Source organism: Orbicella franksi, chromosome 5 (assembly GCF_964199315.1).
Source record: "Orbicella franksi chromosome 5, jaOrbFran1.1, whole genome shotgun sequence".
Classification (NCBI taxonomy): domain Eukaryota; kingdom Metazoa; phylum Cnidaria; class Anthozoa; order Scleractinia; family Merulinidae; genus Orbicella; species Orbicella franksi.
The window spans coordinates 3,347,401-3,366,821 of record NC_138149.1 but is presented as its reverse complement, the minus strand read 5'-3'; the positions used below and the strand labels follow the sequence as shown (position 1 = coordinate 3,366,821).

At 39.8% G+C, this 19,421-nt stretch overlaps 1 protein-coding gene across 1 annotated transcript in view; it reads left to right on the top strand.

Moving 5' to 3' along the window:
• The first annotated feature begins 611 nt into the window (after positions 1-611).
• LOC145486213 (uncharacterized) overlaps positions 612-19,421 on the top strand; it is a 43,587-nt gene continuing 24,777 nt past the window's right edge. Inside the window, exons 1-26 of the mRNA XM_081464825.1 lie at positions 612-814; positions 2,263-2,606; positions 3,861-4,121; positions 5,230-5,271; positions 6,154-6,207; positions 7,009-7,098; positions 7,919-7,993; positions 8,813-8,851; positions 9,750-9,803; positions 10,149-10,202; positions 10,899-10,952; positions 11,376-11,483; positions 11,911-11,955; positions 12,150-12,203; positions 12,566-12,610; positions 13,382-13,579; positions 14,329-14,382; positions 14,946-14,990; positions 15,109-15,162; positions 16,091-16,144; positions 16,672-16,725; positions 16,843-16,896; positions 17,337-17,390; positions 17,818-17,862; positions 18,246-18,299; positions 18,927-18,971. Of these exons, the coding sequence (XP_081320951.1) occupies positions 748-814; positions 2,263-2,606; positions 3,861-4,121; positions 5,230-5,271; positions 6,154-6,207; positions 7,009-7,098; positions 7,919-7,993; positions 8,813-8,851; positions 9,750-9,803; positions 10,149-10,202; positions 10,899-10,952; positions 11,376-11,483; positions 11,911-11,955; positions 12,150-12,203; positions 12,566-12,610; positions 13,382-13,579; positions 14,329-14,382; positions 14,946-14,990; positions 15,109-15,162; positions 16,091-16,144; positions 16,672-16,725; positions 16,843-16,896; positions 17,337-17,390; positions 17,818-17,862; positions 18,246-18,299; positions 18,927-18,971 (2,097 nt within the window). The 5' untranslated portion in view covers positions 612-747. The remainder of the gene's footprint in view (positions 815-2,262; positions 2,607-3,860; positions 4,122-5,229; positions 5,272-6,153; positions 6,208-7,008; positions 7,099-7,918; positions 7,994-8,812; positions 8,852-9,749; positions 9,804-10,148; positions 10,203-10,898; positions 10,953-11,375; positions 11,484-11,910; positions 11,956-12,149; positions 12,204-12,565; positions 12,611-13,381; positions 13,580-14,328; positions 14,383-14,945; positions 14,991-15,108; positions 15,163-16,090; positions 16,145-16,671; positions 16,726-16,842; positions 16,897-17,336; positions 17,391-17,817; positions 17,863-18,245; positions 18,300-18,926; positions 18,972-19,421) is intronic.

Here is a 19,421-nt window from a genome sequence, read left to right as displayed (position 1 = left end):
ACTCCTGGAAACGACAATGGACCTTTTTTGCCGATGTCACGCTTTTCCTCGGTGTTCGAGGCTCGATTTATCAGGCCGAATCTAACGAATACGTGAAGTATCATAAGAATACGTTGCAAACTCGCATAATGAAAACTTGCCAACTTTTAAAAATAAATTTATTCTAAAGACAGGGGCTGCCCGGCCTGAGATACATTTCTTTGTGAGGTGAGTTGGTAAGCCTTGGGCCCCATGTTTTCAAGAGTTTGTAACGGATTCTTATGAAGCGTATACTGTCTAAATTCGGCATGATAAATTGATCTATGTTTTTTTCCGTGTGTGTAAATGAAAAAAAATAAATAAAAAAAGGAAAAATTGATGATATTTCGTGACATCGGCAAAAAAGAGCTATTGAGCAGTAAACAGGTAAAGTAATATCTCCTTTTGTCGCCGTCACGGAAAGCTATTCGAAAAGCCAATGACTCCGTACTGACGATTAGAGTTTCGTGACAATGTGAGACAATAAGTTTATATGGGATCTTGCGTGTAGATACTGTTATTATCAAGTACCCTTCAGACTTGAATCTATGTGATATTGTGTTACGTCGGGGTCAAATCGCAACCTTTCAACCACAAAGACGTTCTTTAGACGTTCTGTATCACAGAATTCCAGTCTGGCTGTCGCAATCGATCAAGCAAGCTTCGAATTGGGGATCGGATGAGAGTGGGATAGCTTTGTACCAGCTCAAGCGCTCCCTTTTGACGGTCATGGGTGGCAGAACGTTTTTAAGTCTACTGGCCATCATCGCTTGGACTGCTCGGACTGGAGAAGCACGTAAGTTGTCTTCGGATCCTTTATGCATGGGTTGCGATGAAATATAAGATTTGTAGACCTTGCATGCAGAAACTCAGACTCACTGCTTTGATGTGATTAAAGATAGTATGATTTTATCGTAAAGACACCGCAGGCCATGTTTTGCCACGTTCGAGGGAAGTTCTTTATTGAAACAAGAGGGTCGTGCATTAACTGAATTCCAACGCACTAATTCATACTTCAAAGAGACTAAGATGTTGAAAACTTACAAATGTTTTGGAACATGAAATTGGGCAATTATCTTGTCAGCCTGTTGGAGGGTAGATATGCATCAGGGGCGGCCAAATTGGGCGACGCAAACTTAAATAATCATCTGAATTTATTGAATATTCCCCATTTTGCAAGTGTTCTATAGGACATTATCTAAACCAGGACAGAAGTGCTTTGTTCTCACCCACCACAGTGGGTCACTACCGTTCTGACTTGTATTCGTTCGACTATATTTTATTTTCGAATTCCTTACCGAGTTTCTTTGATTTCTGCGGGTTACCGCTATCCACGTCAGCTTGTTTACGTGGTAACTTAATATTAAGACCGATCTCCGTTAGAGCTACCTTTTGGAAAAGCAAATATCGTGGAACGGTTTTATTTAATTCGAACGGGATGGGAATTGAAGAAATGAATTCGGTTCAAAAAACGACAGATAAACGTTTATGCCACGTCTTATTCTTTGTTCCTTTGATATTGATGTTGTTACTACTGCTGCTTTTAGCGTCTTTTCTTCACATTGCAACACAAGTAATTGGATAAGAGTAACCTATTGTTAAATGAAATGCTCCATTTATCTAGAGAGCAGATTTTAAATGCTACAATCACTTTTATAGCGTGACATGTAACCGAGCTGTTAGCTTCTTCCGGAGTACGACATTTGTAGACTGCATACCGCAGACCGCAGAATGCAGACTTCTTTAACTTTTATCGTATTCTCAAGAATTCCCATTTCCATTAGCGAGAGCTAACCGCTATTCAGGCTAACCTGAGTGATATTCAGGTTAACCAGAACGCTATTTTAGCCTAAATGTAGTCTGCAGATGTCATACACCGAGCTCTTGAGTTTTTCTGCATATCAGGTCACCTTCAGTGTGCATTCACCCACGTGAAAAATTGGTCAACCTTGAATAGAATTTTTCTTGTCTTCAATTGACAGTAATCTATTTCACATAAACATATTAATACTATGTTTATGTCAGATAGATCATTGTCAGTTATGTGGCACTGGATTAATAAATTCATTCAGGCACGTAAAAAGCCTGTATTGATGTATTTACTCGTGTCAAATTTGGAACGAATCAGTTTGCGCATACTTTTTGAAACAAGCAAAGTAGTCAAAGTATTGTACTTGATTTGAGTACTCTATAGGGCAAAACAAAATCAAGCCTAGGCGAAATCTCTTTTCTTTTATTTGATAGAACTTCAAGCATGTCCACCCATTGATCTTGGATTAATTTTGGACAGTTCTGGGAGCCTCAATTTTGGAGACAACGAAGAAAAGATACAGGAATTTGCTAAAGCCCTGGTAGACAAATTTGACGTTAATCCAGGTATAAATGGAACTCATGTTTCAATAGTCCAGTTTGACAACGAAGCCACATTGCTTCTGGGATTCGATGACCTTCAAACAAAGGGAAATGTTGGAAATACCATCGACTCTTACAAAGTTCGAGACGGACAGACATTTCTTGACAGGGCTATTGATTTGGCAAACGAACAGTTTGAGATAAGCAAGGGTATGAGAGGACCCGAATACCGCAAGGTGAGAATAATGCCTTCTTATCTTCAGATATGCACTTGCAAGTTAAAAGCCTTGAATATGAGATCTAAACCTGCGCGTGGCTAGTTTGCACTGCATGCATGCAAACCTTTGATAACTTCCTTGCTACATCGTTACCATACAGAACGGCTAAACTAGTTGGGAATTCCAACTAAACAGGCTACGGTAAAACACGATATCGTGAATCTTATATTTCAGTCGACCGTGCCAGTAACTAATAGTTTGATTTTAGACATCAAGTAAGTTAAACCTGCATACGAGCCAAGCGACCCATCAGACCGGCGCTTATCTCCGGTTTCTATGTGGCGAGTACGAGTATTTCTTCTTCCCCTTGGATCATCGCAGGGCTACCCCCAGCATCAAATTCGCTGGTACCCATTTATACACCAGGGAGTATAAATAGGGGCGCTGTGAGAGTAAAGTGTCTTGCCCAAGAACACGACACAATGGCCCCGGCCAGGGCTCGAACTCGTATCCCTCGATCCGGAGACAAGCGCACTAACCACGAGGCACCCGAGGCCATTGGTTTCAAACAAATCTTGCTTAAATGGCTGAGTTTGACTTGGAGTTCTGATGCAAATGGAACTTAATTTCAATAAAAATCAATTTAACAAATTTGCATCTGCAAAATTTGAAGATGTTGTCCGATATTACGGCGGATATTATGGCGTTGAAGTAATTTTTGAGTCAGGCTGCGGCGGGCAATAAAGCCTGATATAACACACCCATATTCTTGTAGAAATGCTATTTGCATCGAACATACGGCTAGTGTTGTTGTTGTTGTTGTTGTTGTTGTTGTTGTTGTTGTTGTTTGGCTAGTTTTGCCTTTTAGAGAAAGGAAGAATTTTATGTGGTTTAGTTGAAAACAATCATGTAAAACTGTCATTTGTTATTACAAATTTCCAACATGCAAAATTATGTTCTTTTCAAAATCTCAGCCATTGGGTTTATTCTTAAAATATTCTTAAAATTTCGCAAATCTCAGCTTCGATATTCTTATAAATCACATTCTTATAAAAAACAGAGTGTAGCTGAAGGATATATAAAAAGATTCTTATCACACTTCAAAGAGTTAAAACGCACGGCAAACTTTGCAAGTCCTATAACTGCGTTCAAATAGTATAAGCCAAGAAAATAGGTAAAGAGTCGACAATCTTTGTGGATAATGCAAGGAGAGCGAGTGTTGGATTCTTAAAACGAATTCTTGCAATTCAAAACCTATTTTGTCTCTGCAAGGTCCTGGTCATTTTTACCGACGGTGCTCAAACTCAGAAGACACAAAACCCTCGAGATGACGAACGTATCGACCCAGGGGATAACGCTCAGAAACTTAAGGACAAGAATGTTACAGTTATTTCTGTTGGTGCTGGTACCCCTGACCCAGTGGAACTATTGGGTATGGCTACTGACCCCAGTAAAGTTATCATCGGAGAGTTAGAAAACCTCGCTCGCGCAGTTAACAAAATAACTGAGGAGATATGTAAAATCGAAGTTACGGTAAGAAAACTGTAATTACCTTACAAAGGTATTTATTAAGGCAGATTTCGTACGAATTAATATTGACAATCAGTAGAGGGTCCAACATTAGGCTTGTTCAATCCCGCATCCCGCTGCGCTTTTTGGCTTAATCCCGTCATCCAGCGAATGTTTATCTCGATCCCGCCAGGTTATAGTCGCAATTCTCTGTGTAACGTCCGCAACCTGTGATTTTCTGTTTTTCATCCCTCATCTCGCCGTCAATCTTAGGACTATGCCGCATCCCGTCAGTCAAAATGAGCAAATTCCGCTCCCGTCGAGGTATTCAGTTTTATTCCGCACCCCTCCCTTAAAATTTATGTCATCCCGCACCCCGCCTTTGTTTTTACTCACATACCACATCCCCTTAAGCCTATGCTGGTCCCTCATCAGCAATACAGCTAAAAGGACCATTAGTCGAAGACTGTAGATACACCTTAAACGATGGATTGACAGATACACAGAGGTATTTTACGATTTGTTAGAAAATATATATTTAAAAAATTATCTCGTGTAGTTTCCTTAGAGTAGATATTCGTTATTCATTATCCAGCTGCTCCAGGTTTCCTTGTTTCTGTATGCTACAGAACATTGGATTCCTTCACCTTGTTTTTGCACGCTGTTTTGTTTTAATTATTTCCTTATTTCCTCATCACATATACTTTGATAAGTCGGCTCTGTATAAGCACAGATTCCTGTAGTATGTATTTTATTACGAATACGTGTATATTATCAAATTGTATTTGCATTATTTTTGTTGTTGTTGAATTTTCCATGTTTTATTGACTATATACCTACACTCATAATACGGGGATGCTAATTGGTTTTTTAGTTGTTTTCCATGAGGCACGGCAAACACAGTTGTATGTGTACTATTTGTACTACTTACACTATAACAGCATTTCTTAATTTCACCGGCTGCTTCAAACTGAAAGAAAAACTTGGAAGAGTTCGATAACTCCTTATGAAAACCTCCGCCTGCAAGGCGAGTTTACCCAAACTTTCTAACTTCCCCACCCTTCTTTTGTGTTTTCATCAATCTAGTGTAAACACGCACGCTATTTTCATTTTCTTAACTTAAATCCGGCAGGTTATCGGTCCACCTGGAGACAATGGATTGACAGGTCCAGTGGTCAGTAAAAACCTCTTTTTAATAAATAATAGACGAGAAATAATAGACGATACACAGATAATCTGAACGAGTTTATGATAAGGAAAGCGAAAGAAATTAGGAAAGCCACAGTTCCACAGTTATAAGTTGTTCAACATTGCTTAGAGCGGTTTTCGTTTGAGAGTCGTAAAAGCAAAACCAAAGGAATCACTCTGGCCAATCGCAACTTAAAAGAACACGGACAATCCAATGAACCAATCAAAACTCGAAGTAAATTTACGTAGCTGACGCTTAGGGCAAGAAAGCTCTTGCGAGCCAATCACGATTGGTTTTCGTTTTACTTCTGATTAGTTGAAAATGTGACACGACTCTTTTTTTTAGTCAGTTGTGTAGCGTAGTTCATGCGAAACAATTACTTTTCGACACTCAAGTGTAAACCTCTCTATTGCAATACATATGGGTTATTGACCAAGTGTGAGGTCAAGATGGCTGGATATTGGCCAAGTTCTATTTTTTCCGTGTTTATGGACCGAGACGGAGTCGAGGTCCATAAACACGCAAAAAAAGAACGAGGCCAATATCCAGTAATCTTGACCGAACAAGCTTGGTCAATAAAGGATTTATTATGTGGCTTTCGGGGAAATTTTTCTTGCGGGACACGGCGAGTAGTCCCGAGCGGGCAAGATAGCTCCATCTTGCCCGCTCGGGTAGCCAATCACAGTGCAGGATTTGGTTCATCTTGCCCGCTCACGGAGCTAGCCATATAATAAGATGTGTAACTGCGTGAGGTCAGTTAACCTACTGAATGTCCTTACTACGATTTCTTTCTTTTCCTCCTTTATTGGTGTTATTTGTTTGGTTTGTTAGTTTACTTTATTCCTTTATTATTTCCTCCCGCCCTAGGGTTTACCCGGACCTCGTGGATCCCGCGGGCGAACAGGTCCAGTTGGAAATACAGTAAGTTGTCTTTGATGTCAATGGCTTCTATAGCTATTTACCTTATTTTGACACCAAATATGCAATCATGATAAAAATTTGCGACAAATTAATGTAGATATGTAGCTTATTATTTTACTGTATTGTGGGATAGTGAAAGCACCCGAATAACTTTTATTGTAAGAGGTTAATAAAAACAAGATAACGGACAGCTCATCGTCGATGCACGTTGAAAGTGCTAATTATATTGCCTAATGCCATTAGGTATCATAGATGCATCATAAATGCATTGGTTAAAAGATTATTGGTTCATTATTGAAAAAGTGCAGGTCGTAGTTTGATTGCTTAATTTTTGAGATGCTCCTCATTAAGGGGTTGAAACCTTTGTTAAACACCCAAAAAGACTATGCGCGTTAAACTTTTCACTTGACTATGCGTGCTAATTCCTGATTGCGTCATCACCACATTTTTAGTATCTCATTTCGTGTCTCGTAGGAATTCTTTTACATTTATATTCGTACATTAAGTGAACGTCGAAACGTCGTCACAAAATTTTAAACTTTTTTAAAGTTTTAACCAGATGGTTCTCAACATTTTTTCTCAGTTTTTTAAAGTTTTTACAGTTAAATTGTATAGCAAACCCTCTTTGGCTTTTTCCCCGAACCGTCTTTGGCTTTTGTTGTTCCTGTGAACAGGATACCTGCGAGTGTATAACTAATGGATGGGGACTTGGCCATTGATGTGCCTGACATGATAACACAAGTAGTAGAATGCAAACAAATTTTGTAATTTCACGGTTACTGCCCTCTTTCATTTTCTAAGGGACCTCCGGGCAGGAAAGGAATTGCGGGGGCCCCTGGACCACCAGGTCCCCCCGGACCGCCAGTTGTTGGACGCGGGTCAGTAATTGCTGTGAGTATTCCAGCGGGTATTGCAAGGAGCCAATTTGTTAGAATTTGTCATCAAAGCGTTGTTAGAATTCATCTTAAACCATAACAGAGACTACTTCACCAACAAATCACATTTGAAAGACAATTTTCTACTTGCTGGTAAATTCGCATGTGTTCAGCGCTAATCGCACAGTAAAATTGAGACATGTCTTAACTTCCATTTTCCAGGCAGGTCCCTGGCAAATCTGCTGGCCAGAAAACATGTTATGCACTCGATAACAAGTTAAAGGAGCTAATTTACGGTATGCGCATCCTGAAAAGTTTAGCGTACGTTTTTCAAATTCGTCGTTTGTAATCCCTGTCAGTCTTCTCCATCCTAAACCATCCGTATCCCTTTATCTTTTATTATTAGCTGTTAGATTTTTTTTTTTTTTATCTTAGTAAACGATTGTTTTCCGGTTTTCTACAATTTATAGGTTATTTTGTACATGGCCAAAATACCGTAACCGAGCTCCTTTAAATTAGCCTGTAAAGTCACACCTACGTGCTCGCTCTATTCTATTTGTTTCGGTCGCAGCTTGGATGGTCGACTGTACAGCTTGAATCTCAATGGTCAACTCTCATTAAGCATGCAAAGGCTATCGTTTCTCGAAATCTTAAGTGAGGTACCGTGATTGATATTCAATTCGCACGAAAACGCCTAAGAAGCTGGAAACTGTGTCACGCAAAAACTTTCAAGTTCGTGACTCAACTTACGGCCAAGCTCTTTAATTACGCGTGTCTCTGAAGGAATGGGGATTATAAATGTGTGCCAATTTCTGATTATCGTTTTATTTTGTCAGACTCTATCAGGAATCAAAGGACCATACATGGCGCCAAATATCATCTCTGAAAGATCTGATCTTATAGCTGCACCGGTGAGTCAAGTTTAGTAGTAATGATTACTTTGGATCCGGATAAATTTAAAGGTTTTTAATGTCTCATCGCATTGTGGTCGAGTGAATTAATGTGGTAATACTTCCGGGGTTAAAGCACTCAGTTCTGCTATTACTTGGATTTGTCCTAGATAGTCGCGAACTCGAATCATCCTTCTCTGGTCCCAGAGGTTTTCTATTTCCGGCTTTTACTGAAGTCCCGTGAGTCGATAGATAGCTAACTGGTTGTAGATAGCCAACTGGTTAGCGAAGAGATTTTTTTCGATATATTAAAATTCAGCTTGGCAGTGAGGCTTAGAGGACACACAAAAAAGGGAATTGAAAGGCATTTTTATTCATTTCTTTTTTGTGTGTCCTCTATAGGCCTCACTATCAAGCTGATTCTACCAATTGTGGGTCGTAATATAACTGTGTTGTGTACTTCACAAACTTGACTTTCTCTTACGGAAACCTCACACGCTGCAACTCGAGTAACACGCGAACTTACTAATATCTCTATCCTTCACTTGAAGTCGCTTTACCTTCAGAGAACGAGTACGATTTTCCATTTTCAAACCAGTGAAGTTTCCAGAGCCCTCGATAGTGTTTCATGTTGGTTTTAGCAAGAGAGGGTTGCATATGGAATGTGATGGATACGTGACGTGATAATGTGAAGCCTGCAAACTAGAATTGTTAAGTCGCGTGCTTGTACTCAATTCTTAACCCTAATATTATATTACTTCTTGAGGTGTATTTTATTTGTAGTGCGCATGTAGCAGTTTCATGTCATCTAATGTGTTATGTTATTGTTTCTTTTGTTAGATTGGACTGCCAGGAGTTCCCGGTCGCAAAGGAGGAATTGTAAGACCGATAAAATACAGAGGAACCGATTTAATACGGACACGAAAGGGCCACGCCAAAGTGTCTGCATTATCCACTGGTCCATATTAAGCGGGTTCTCAGAAAAGCGTTGCCCAATTGGCTAACATAAAGACTAAAGAATTCAATTTTAACGAACGGTGTATAATGCCTTGACTGAAATTTACGTTCAAAGGCAAAACAACCTTATCAAATATATCGCTAAATGTCTTGTACTGGATGTTCTTTTGCCAGTTTCAAACGCGACTAAGTTACATGTAGGTCAGGCGCTTCTGCTTTTAGAACTTATATAAACCTTTCATTTTCTAACAGGGTTCATTTGGAACATGATCGCAACAAATGAAAAAAAAAAGTGCAGAGGGAAGATAGACAGTGTCCGTAAAGCAAGTTTAGTTTGTATGGCAGTGCCTCATTCGGGTCCTAGGCATGTCCTTCGCATGTCCGTATTAGCCGGTTTCCGTATTAAGCGGTTAGAGAAAACACATGAGCTATTCGTTGGGACAAGCAAAACTGTCCGTTATAACCGGGTTTACGTAAAGCGAGGCTCTACTGTACATAGTAAAGACCTATTTAGGCACGCAAAGTTCTAATTAGTACCGAGCTGAGGGCGCCATGACAGTCCTAAAACACTACCGCTATCCTTTGGCGTCATAGCTTTCTCTGGTGCTGCCTTATCAGATACTTTTGGCGGGAAACAATTTCATTGTGAGACGTCATGTGCTATCGAAGTAGCCAATAAGAACGCGCATTGGAGGGTAAAAGTTCCAGCTACACACAATGAGCAGATGTACCCTAATATTCACCCACTTAAGTATACTCTCTTGACTTTGACATGGTGCAAATTTATTCATCTGAAAGCAGCTTCAACGTTTGTTTTCAGGGTTCCATTGGTGTCGCCGGGAATGTTGGAGAGGCAGGAAATACTGGAACGCCGGTGAGTTGAATGTAATATACTTCATTTCAAATCACTCAAAACATGAAAGAACCAAATTTAACGAGTTTTAAACCTGAAATGAGCTAAATAATTGCCAGAGGAGGAAGAGAGGGATTGAATGGCGTACGCAAATCCGCCGCTCTGCAAACCTATTCACCCCTCCCCCCACCCTCCAAAAATAATCTGTAATTGTCACTTTTCTCGCTTAACCACGCTGTGTGATTTGTGCAGAAACTCGCGCTTCCTTGTTTAATAAGCGATCAGATACTAAACCCAGACCAAGCGCGACCTGTCAATACACTTGTTTACGAGTTCCTAAAATGTCCAACGTTGATCTCTTATCAGGGAAATCCCGGCGCTCTTGGACCAAGAGGAGATGTTGGATTACCTGGTACTGATGTGAGTTATATATCTATATATATATCTAAGCTTGATAAAAGAATCGATAACATTATGTATTATATATATGACTTGTGTTTGTAGCCCGGCGATGTAACGCGCGCTCTGATTAGCTAATACAAGGGCATTATACAACTGTGTAATAAACAACTCGAACATTCGGTCTTCACGAAAAAATCCCAAACCTCGGCCTTGCCGTATCGACCGAGTGATAGCGAGGTCAACACAGCATGGCCGATTTAAGATTCTCGGTATGAGATTTTCACGTGAAGAAATCACTCTCGGTTAATAAGTTATTATTGTAACACTTGTTGTGCCCAACGCCACTTTGACTAGTTTGCTTTCGGTGTCAAAAAGATTGGATTATGATTGTCCGCGCGAGTTAGTCTGATGGAAAGCAACCGCGAAGATGTCAGAAAATTTCCAACACTAATTAGGAACCTTGGTAAATGGTATCCAGACATTATTGATCTGATATTTCTGAATTTCGATTATATCGCAATTTTCTTACTTACGTTAAGATGATGTTAGTTTGAAAGGTGGGTTTTGGGAGGTGCGTTAATGCGGGGGGGAGAGGGGGGGAGGTGAGTAGTGCTTCAATAACTTCAATGCCAATCCTTCCTTTTAGTGAGGAAACTTGCTAACTTGTTTGTTGCCTTTCTTTGTTGCTTTTTTCAATTATTTTTATTGTTTTAGGGAGACCCTGGTCCAAGGGGATATCCTGGACCTCCGGGATACCCTGGAAATAACGTAAGTCACACTCAACCCATTGAATTATCTAAATAAATTTAAAGGAGCTCTCTAGTACTGATTGTTTTTGGTGAAGTTAAAAGGGAAACCCGTGTTAGACGAAGGCGAAAAAAATGGGAGCACTGACGAGTTAGCAATAAAACAAAGTGTCAGAGGTGGCTAGTTTAGCCAAGATAATTTTGGTCCGCTGGAACCGGGAGGAGAGGGGTAACCTTTGGGCCTTTTGAGAATATTAGGCGTTTTCTTTTTCAAGATTTCCTATCCATGATAAACAAAATGTAAACAAAGCCTCTAAGGCCCAACTGGCTCATAGCTCTCGGCACATACGTCCAACATCTGTCGACATGCTACTAATAGTAATAGACATGGGATAATCGACACTCATCAAGTGAGCTTGCATTAATGTGTTAACATTTCTTTCAGGGACCTGTAGGCGATGTCGGTGGAACGGGGCTCCAAGGATCAAGGGGTCCAACTGGCCGTGATGGAAGGACTGGATCACAAGGGGATCCAGGGGAAGATGGTGACCTGGTATGCTATCAATAACTGTTTATCTGCCCAGTAATACTAGTCGGTATAGACTGGCTGTATTGTTGGGTGAATAACTGCAGGTGATCTGGTATGCTATCAATAACTGTTTATCTGCCTAGCAATACTAGTCGATATAGACTGGCTGTATTGTTGGGTTAAGAACTGTAGGTGACCTGGTGTGCTATCAATAGCTGTTTATCTGCCTAGCAATACTAGTCGGTATAGACGGGCTGTATTGTTGGGTTAATAACTGCAGGTGATCTGGTATGCTACCAATAACTGTTTATCTGCCTAACAATACTAGTCGATATAGACTAGCTGTATTGTTGGGTTAATAACTGTAGGTGTATTTACTTGGTTTTAATACATGATAAAAGTAACAACGTAATGATTTCCATTCCCATATTGTTAACTTGTTTACACATAGGGAGAGAGTGGTTCTGTTGGGCAGCCAGGGGCGGAAGGAACCGCGGTAGGTTTTTTGTTGTTGTTTTTGTTTGTTGTTTTTTGTTCCTCTCCTTTTTTATTTGCAAAGATTAACAATGCTCAAGTTTATTTCGAGGAACCATTTATATTTATTTAGAGTAGAACGAACAATATCGTTTTCTTGAATGGAGGGTGCCCAGTGTTTAATCGTTGATTTTCTTCCTTCTTATGACGACGTAGGGCCAGCAAGGAAAAACTGGGGCAACTGGTGCCGCTGGCTATCCAGGACCGCAGGTGATACTGATTATGATAATCATGAACAAGAGTTGTCTTTACCAAGTTACTTAGCAGACCTACTCGGATAGCAGAAGATATGTTCGTTGGCACAAAGTTGTTGGGCAGATAACAACAGTAGCGACTAGATATATTATAATAATAGTAATAGTACCTTTGTTTAAAACAGACCAACGTGGGGAGCGTTTGCACAATGTTCCGAGCCAGAGACTCACGTTAAAAACTCTCCACAAAAAAATTAAAAAAAAAAAAGAAGAAGAAAGAAGGAAAGACATGTGGTTTGTTGATTGATAAGTACATGGAGATAAGTGGATTGTTGATCCTAACTGTCGTACCTAATTTTTGTCTTCTGTTTAAATAAGGGTTTAGACGGTCAGCAAGGCTCTCCAGGACCTGTTGGTTTAACGGTGAGATAAAGCTAGTTATTTTTTATATAAATTACGTTATTATTTTCGAAAACGGTGGCAATCTTTCAGTGTCTAGATGAAGCAAAATCAGGCTGATTACTACCGTTGGTATCTCGTCATGGAAGCTGGTCATATATCTGTCTAAAATTGAACGATAGACGTTTAAACGTTTAACCAAAACGTAACGTCTTCTGCAAAGAATATTCAGTTCATTATTGTTGACGAAGATTGTGCGTATTAGGAGTTTCGCTAGTAGCTAAGAAGTATGGTCAAAATTATAACTATCAGCAGGGAAATGACACGTTTTTTTTTAGCAGATAGCTCAGAGATCCGAGAACTACAAATAAAATGACAGCTGTTAAATTGACTGAAATTGAGTGTAACTGAAAGCTTAAAAATCGTGAAAAATGTAAATTCGAACACTTCCATTCAGCCATTCCAGTCAGATATTCGAGTACATACAGCTGGGCTGTCCAGACCACCTGAACTTTTTCCCAAAAAATGGATTCCAAAAAATGGTATAGATGAGAGGTTAGACCTAGACATAGACATATGACTTGGTTGCACACTTACCTATGGCAACGGTGCGTTTCATAGACTTGATAAGCAGGGTCTATAGGACGCACCAGCTAGTTTACAGGTGCGGCAAGAAAGCAAAATAACAAAGTAAACTGTATATTTGGGAATAAATATTAAACTAAACTAACTAAGATTATACATTAGTTCGGAGAGCATTTTTAAGTCAATGAAAACATGTTATTTGATACTCAGGGTATGCCCGGTCAGTCCGGATCTCCAGGAGCTCCCGGCACTGTGGGTCTTAAAGGTTCCAGTGGCAGGCCAGGATCCCAAGGTGAAAGCGGCTACACAGGCATGACGGGGGAACAGGGACCCCAAGGAAACCCTGGGATAAATGGCCAAGAGGGAGAACAAGGAAGCCCCGGTGCAACAGGATCGAAGGGAGCAACGGTGAGAATCTAAAATTGAAATTAAGAATTATTTTCAATTTTATTTCTTTGTTTAAAATCCGTTTGAGGGTCTATGTCACCGACCAGGTATCTTGCAAAAATTTACCTGTTTTTCAACTTTGCCAACAGTATTTTCAGATTATCATTATTCTTTGGTATCTTCTTCTTTACAAAACCATCATTTTGAGGTTTGATGTACTAAAATCCTAAAGTCATTTTGTACATTCGACCCTGGTTTTAATCAAACGATGGGTAATACCTTCCACGGGATAATCTAGTCACTATCCAGTGGATATCGTAACTTGTTTTGTCAACACGTATTTACTGGATAGGAATTTATCCGACTGAAGGACAGCGTTATCAACCTTAAGAAAAACAGCTGGGCCACGGAAAAGGACTGAAAGTATCGCCACCAAGCTCTTGTAAACAACTTACTTAATAAGCTCTCTGTGCTAACGTTTTGTTCTTCCTTTTCAGTATTCCGAAAAGTATTCAGTGAAAATATTTTAATTTCACGTTCTGAATAATTCAACTGTCTCCATTAGTTACTTTCTTTTTCTTTGGTGCTTTTCGTAAATGCTTTAAGGGAGTGGGGGTTAAGCGTATACTCAAACTGAGAGAGTATAAAACGCGAAAAAAACTTGAAACACGGTCAACGTTTCTGCCTTGAATAAAGTTAAAAGCAAAACAATAAGGTTCTATGGTAATAAACATTTTACGTTTAAACACGGACTCTATTCCATCCCTAAGGGCGACCCAGGGCCGGCGGGTGAACAAGGAGAACAAGGAGTCACTGGAGAACAGGTTAAACAGGAAACAAGTTTGTGTTAATTGTCTTTTTAACATCCGTGTCGGCCACTAACAAATGCAAGCTTACGCGTCCGTTTTGAACTGATATATAACTTGACGATTACGTGATTTTTGGCCCCTGCCTTCTTTCGCCGCGAAATCGTCCTTTTTTCTAACCCTTAGTTAAAGTGAGGCTCATTTAGTAGTAGTAATTGGTCATAATAAGCTACAGGGAGACTCACTACGGATTTCCCTGGTGCTCTGTTCAGTGAAAGGCCATGCAAGCGTTCTACTCCAGGTCGTCCCAGATTCTTTTCTTAATTTCCACACTCGTGGCATATAATTTACACATCTCTCTTCTTTATTTTCTGTGTTATCTTTTACCGTAAAAAGGGATCAAATAGCGGGAGAAATTTCTATTATACCGCGAAAGCGTTAAAAGAGTAGCCATACTATTATATATTTTCTGAAGATAGACGACTCAGGATGGCGGCTTTAGGATTTTATATAGTTTCTCATCATATCTCCAGTATAAAAATTTCCATTTTTGACAATGTTTTTCTACATGTATGTTTCAGGGTGAGCCCGGCGATATCGGAGAAACAGGACGCCCAGGAAGCCTTGTAAGCGAAGTTTATTTAAATGATCTCAGTTATGTATATAATATTGGATGATTTTCGGCAACTATCAGTTCCAGAGCGACTACCTTTGCATGTTTAAGTGATTATATCTTTCGCATAGGGTTCTGCTGGAGTAACTGGTCGAGCAGGATTTACTGGAGACAAAGGAAGTGAGGTATGTCAAACCAGGCTGTATCACTTTCGTTTTGCTGTTGCTACACGTTGAGGGACAATTTGATATACCTAACGGCGAGACAGAATTTGTTTAATTTTCGCGTCGATGTATCTGTAAAATCTTGAGGCTGTAGTAAAACTACTTTTTCACAGATTTTGTAGGTGTAAATTTACTTAAGCTATGTCACGTCAGCATTCGAAATTTTTGTCCGAAGTATTTTTCGGAAATGAGACGTTTAAAATAAAACCTCCGAAATTTTAACGCCTGAATTTTCCGGCAAATTATGTGTCTGTTATTTCGTTCTTATCTAGTGCTTTCAACACAGAGTTAAAGTTGGAAATTTCTCGGTGTTAATAACCGTAAATAGTTAAAACGCTGAAGAATAAAAAACTGACAAAAATAGTGTTCAGCGTCGCGAAAGATTTGCTTGTTATGCTATTTCTGCATCCACAATATCATTCGCACAGCACACGAGAAAAGTTAACGGCTATGACATACATGCACAGCATTCAGTATAGAAGACCTTCTCTTTTACCCAAAGATGCTTAGCTAGTGACTGAAATATCGATTAACAACGCCTTCTTCTTGCGCGTCGAACGCAATCTGGGATCGCTTCGGCTTTGTTTTGATCCGCCCTATATCACGCCACCGACTAAGACAATGAGATACAAAAAATTGCGGTGGCACCAATAGTCAATTGGTAACCGAGATTTCTCGTGCTCTGCGTGATGCCCTTCGTGAGAAATCAATGTTCGTTTGGCCTAGTTTTATCCCGTTCAGTTCTAGCCTTAGCGATTCATTTACATACCATTGAAAAAATTGCAAGCAAAGCGACGAGTAATGTCCTGTAAATTAAAGATATTTTCATAAAAGATAACAAGGAAGCAGTATGCACATTAACTGATGTTTTAAATATCTTTTTGGATAGGGTGAAATGGGTCGTCCAGGAAGCCCAGGCCCTCCGGGTCCCACAGGACGGAGAGTGAGTGCGCTCTAATCAATTGTTACATGTTATTGTGGATTTCGTTAGCATCGAAGCTGCGAAGCTTCATCGTTTAAGCTGATGAGCAAAATAAAAAAATAAACAACAGAAACAAATGAAACCAAGACAAGTAATTAACATGCAACTAACTTCGTTAATGTGTTTGTTTTTGAGAATGTTTATATATGCCTTGTAGAAAGCTGCTTGTTACCGCCTCAGAACGGTAGTTTTATCTTAAATCGGATTTGACATTACGAGGACTTTGCATGAAGTATAAGTTGAGTGAGAACCTCTGTAACCCGGTTGTACGTTCATGGTTTTGTTCGTGTAGAATTTTGGTTTTGTGAAACTGGTTAGACATGTGGAATAAATTATGGTCAAAAAGTAACAAACGTTGTTGAGATGAAGTATCGGCAACACCGCCTGTTTTGTGTTCTCCGGTGCGAAAAAAAAATCAACTTGTAATCGTTTGTTTGTTTGTTTGTTTGTTTGTTTGTTTGTTTGGTCGTTTGTTCGTTTGTTTATAGGGTGGATCCGGAGACCGCGGTTCTCGTGGTATACCAGGATATACAGGATCAAGGGTAAGTATTCTAGTACAGAACTCGAAAAGAACATAATATTCTTGCTTTTTCGAGCGTACCTTTAATTTGCGCTCAAAAAAGGCTTCACTTCATCTCGTTTGTATATTTGATGCTTAGGGTGAAACAGGTTCCCAGGGTGTGATTGGACCAAATGGTGCACAAGGAATAGAGGTAAAGATGAACATAGTCTTTACATTAAAATCTTTGACCTACTGTAGGTGATTAATGTAATTCCTACAACCTTCACAAAGTCTTTACAGTAGCCTGTGTAGCAAATGTTCACCCCAGGCGCGCGTGGTTGCTTGCTCGCTTGTTCGATCTCCACGCCTGGAAAATGGGGAGGAAACTTTTGCTACGCAGGTTATCTGTAGACGAGCATCTTTAATTACAGCTGAAAATGTAGCTCCCACAACCTGTTTATAGTCTTTACGTGAGTTTCTTTGCCTGATAATCAGTGATTATATAGCTCCGCAACCTGTATTTGCTGGGTTGAAAAGTCGGCGTGGCGTTTGCAGGGATTTCAGTTAATATTTCTCACTTTTTGTGTGTCTTTTGTTTGTTTCGTGTGAATTTAATTTGAGATTACTTTTTACTGTTTTTTTTTTTTTCAGGGAATTGTTGGAAATCGAGGATCAAGAGGCTCCCGAGGTCGAGCCGGTATGCAGGTAATGAAAACATGTGCAGGGTGGGATAGGAAAACCGTTGAAATAAAATTGCTTGTGGAAGCGAAATGTCAGTCTTAATGCATTTGTTTTATTCGCTTTTTAATGCCTTGCCTTCCTTTTCTTCCATTTACGTGTTTATCGCACCGAGATATATGATCTATATTCAACTCTTTAGGAAGATTGCATTATAAATCCTTATGAGCTTTCGCTTTACAACTTTGGCTTGCGTAGTCCAAAAAAAAAAACACGATACTAGAACTTCTTTACTTGTCATTTTACGTGGTCTAAGTTCGTCGAGCCATCGTTTGGTAAGTATTCCCAGGGTTTTATCTTCAATAAAAAATAATAACATGCCAAAAGAATATAAAGAACACGTTAAGTGACTTTATACCAACACGTATCTAAATTGTAGTTTTCTTTTCTTCAGGGCGTGCAAGGCTTGCCTGGTGTTCCAGGACCGCAAGGAGAACGGGTAGAGTACTATTCAGTTTGGTTTGTTTAGATCATAATTGTCCACTTCTGAATAATAGAGGACATGCTGGTTTTTAACTCACAATTACGCAACAAATAGGGAAGCAGCAAAGTACATTTTCTAAACAAACTGGCTAAAAACTGACAAGTGACCAAAGAGAACAATGAGACGAACTGAAAGCCGGCCCGAAATCCAGATTTTTACCTGGTTTAGTGTCTTTTGTTCTTTTTATTTTGTTTCTTTCCAGCAAATTATGTGCTATTAATAAACCTAGCAATGTTTTCGATTTGGTCAACGTTCTCAACATCACATCTTAAACTTCGTAATATCAATGCAAGCTCGGCTTGGGGATGGTGCCTTATCCAGTTATGTTTGATCTGCAGGGTAGGAGAGGTTCTGGAGGCCAACAAGGATTAGCAGGAACACCTGGAGCAGCTGTAAGAATTGAAAGAAAAAATCAAAACCAATGGAACTCAATTAACATACAGTACTAAAAGTTGTCACAGTCGTGCTAAATGGGGCATTAAACTATTAAGATCACCATATAACGCTCGGTCTGCCTCAGAGACTACAAATTCATAGGATACAGGTCGATAAGGAGGATCTCAATAGAGGGGGGGGCACCCTCGACGGTTGATGGTTAAAAAATATAGCTTTTTGTAGGTTGACGGGTATGATTTTCGGTTATTTGACGGCTAACGGCATCTTTTCCTATAATTTGGACTGTTGACAGCTAACTTTTTGGTCGTTTGGTGGTTGACGGTAAATCCCATTGCCGGAGATGATGAGTTGATGCCTTTGAAACAAGTCTCGCAGTTTTGTCCAGTAGCTGGTGCACATAGATCTGCTGCTTGTGATCATGACTTTGATTGCATGAGTTTTTTCATTAAAAGTTAAATGGTTACATTTTTAGTGTTTGATGACGATTTTATACCCTCCGTGCAGACGTCTATGATTTTCTTTTGTTTCACGCGGGAAAATAGTTGAAATCTGCAAGCAAGCCACGATATTTTTTTTTCGCGCTAAAACTAGACAACTTACGTTATATTTTTTTTTCTTCGAAGGGGATGCCAGGAGAGATTGGCGAAGCTGGATCCCCCGGACAGAGGGTAATTTTTATTTATACATATATCCTGTCCAATATACAGTTAAGTTAATCTAAGGCCCCGTCCGCACTACGCCGAAGAAATTTGAAAACGCAGCTTTATTTCCACGGTTAGGTCTACCGTCCACACTAATACGTCACGAAAACGGAGCTCTTCGAAAACACTCTTCAAACCGGAGGAATTTGAAAACGCAGCTTTATTTTTACGGTTAGGCCTACCGTCTACACTGATCCGTCACGAAAACGGAGCTCTTCGAAAACACTCTTCAAACCGGAGGAATTTGAAAACGCCGGCTTTGCCTTGTAGTGTGGACGGAAAACATTTTGAAAACGGAGCTTCTCGCTCGGAAACGATGACATTAGGATAATCGCGTGATTTCCCTGCCTGAGTTTTCCTCAAACACAAATCCTGAAAAACCGACGATTATTGCATTTTTCAAATTCATTTCTCCGG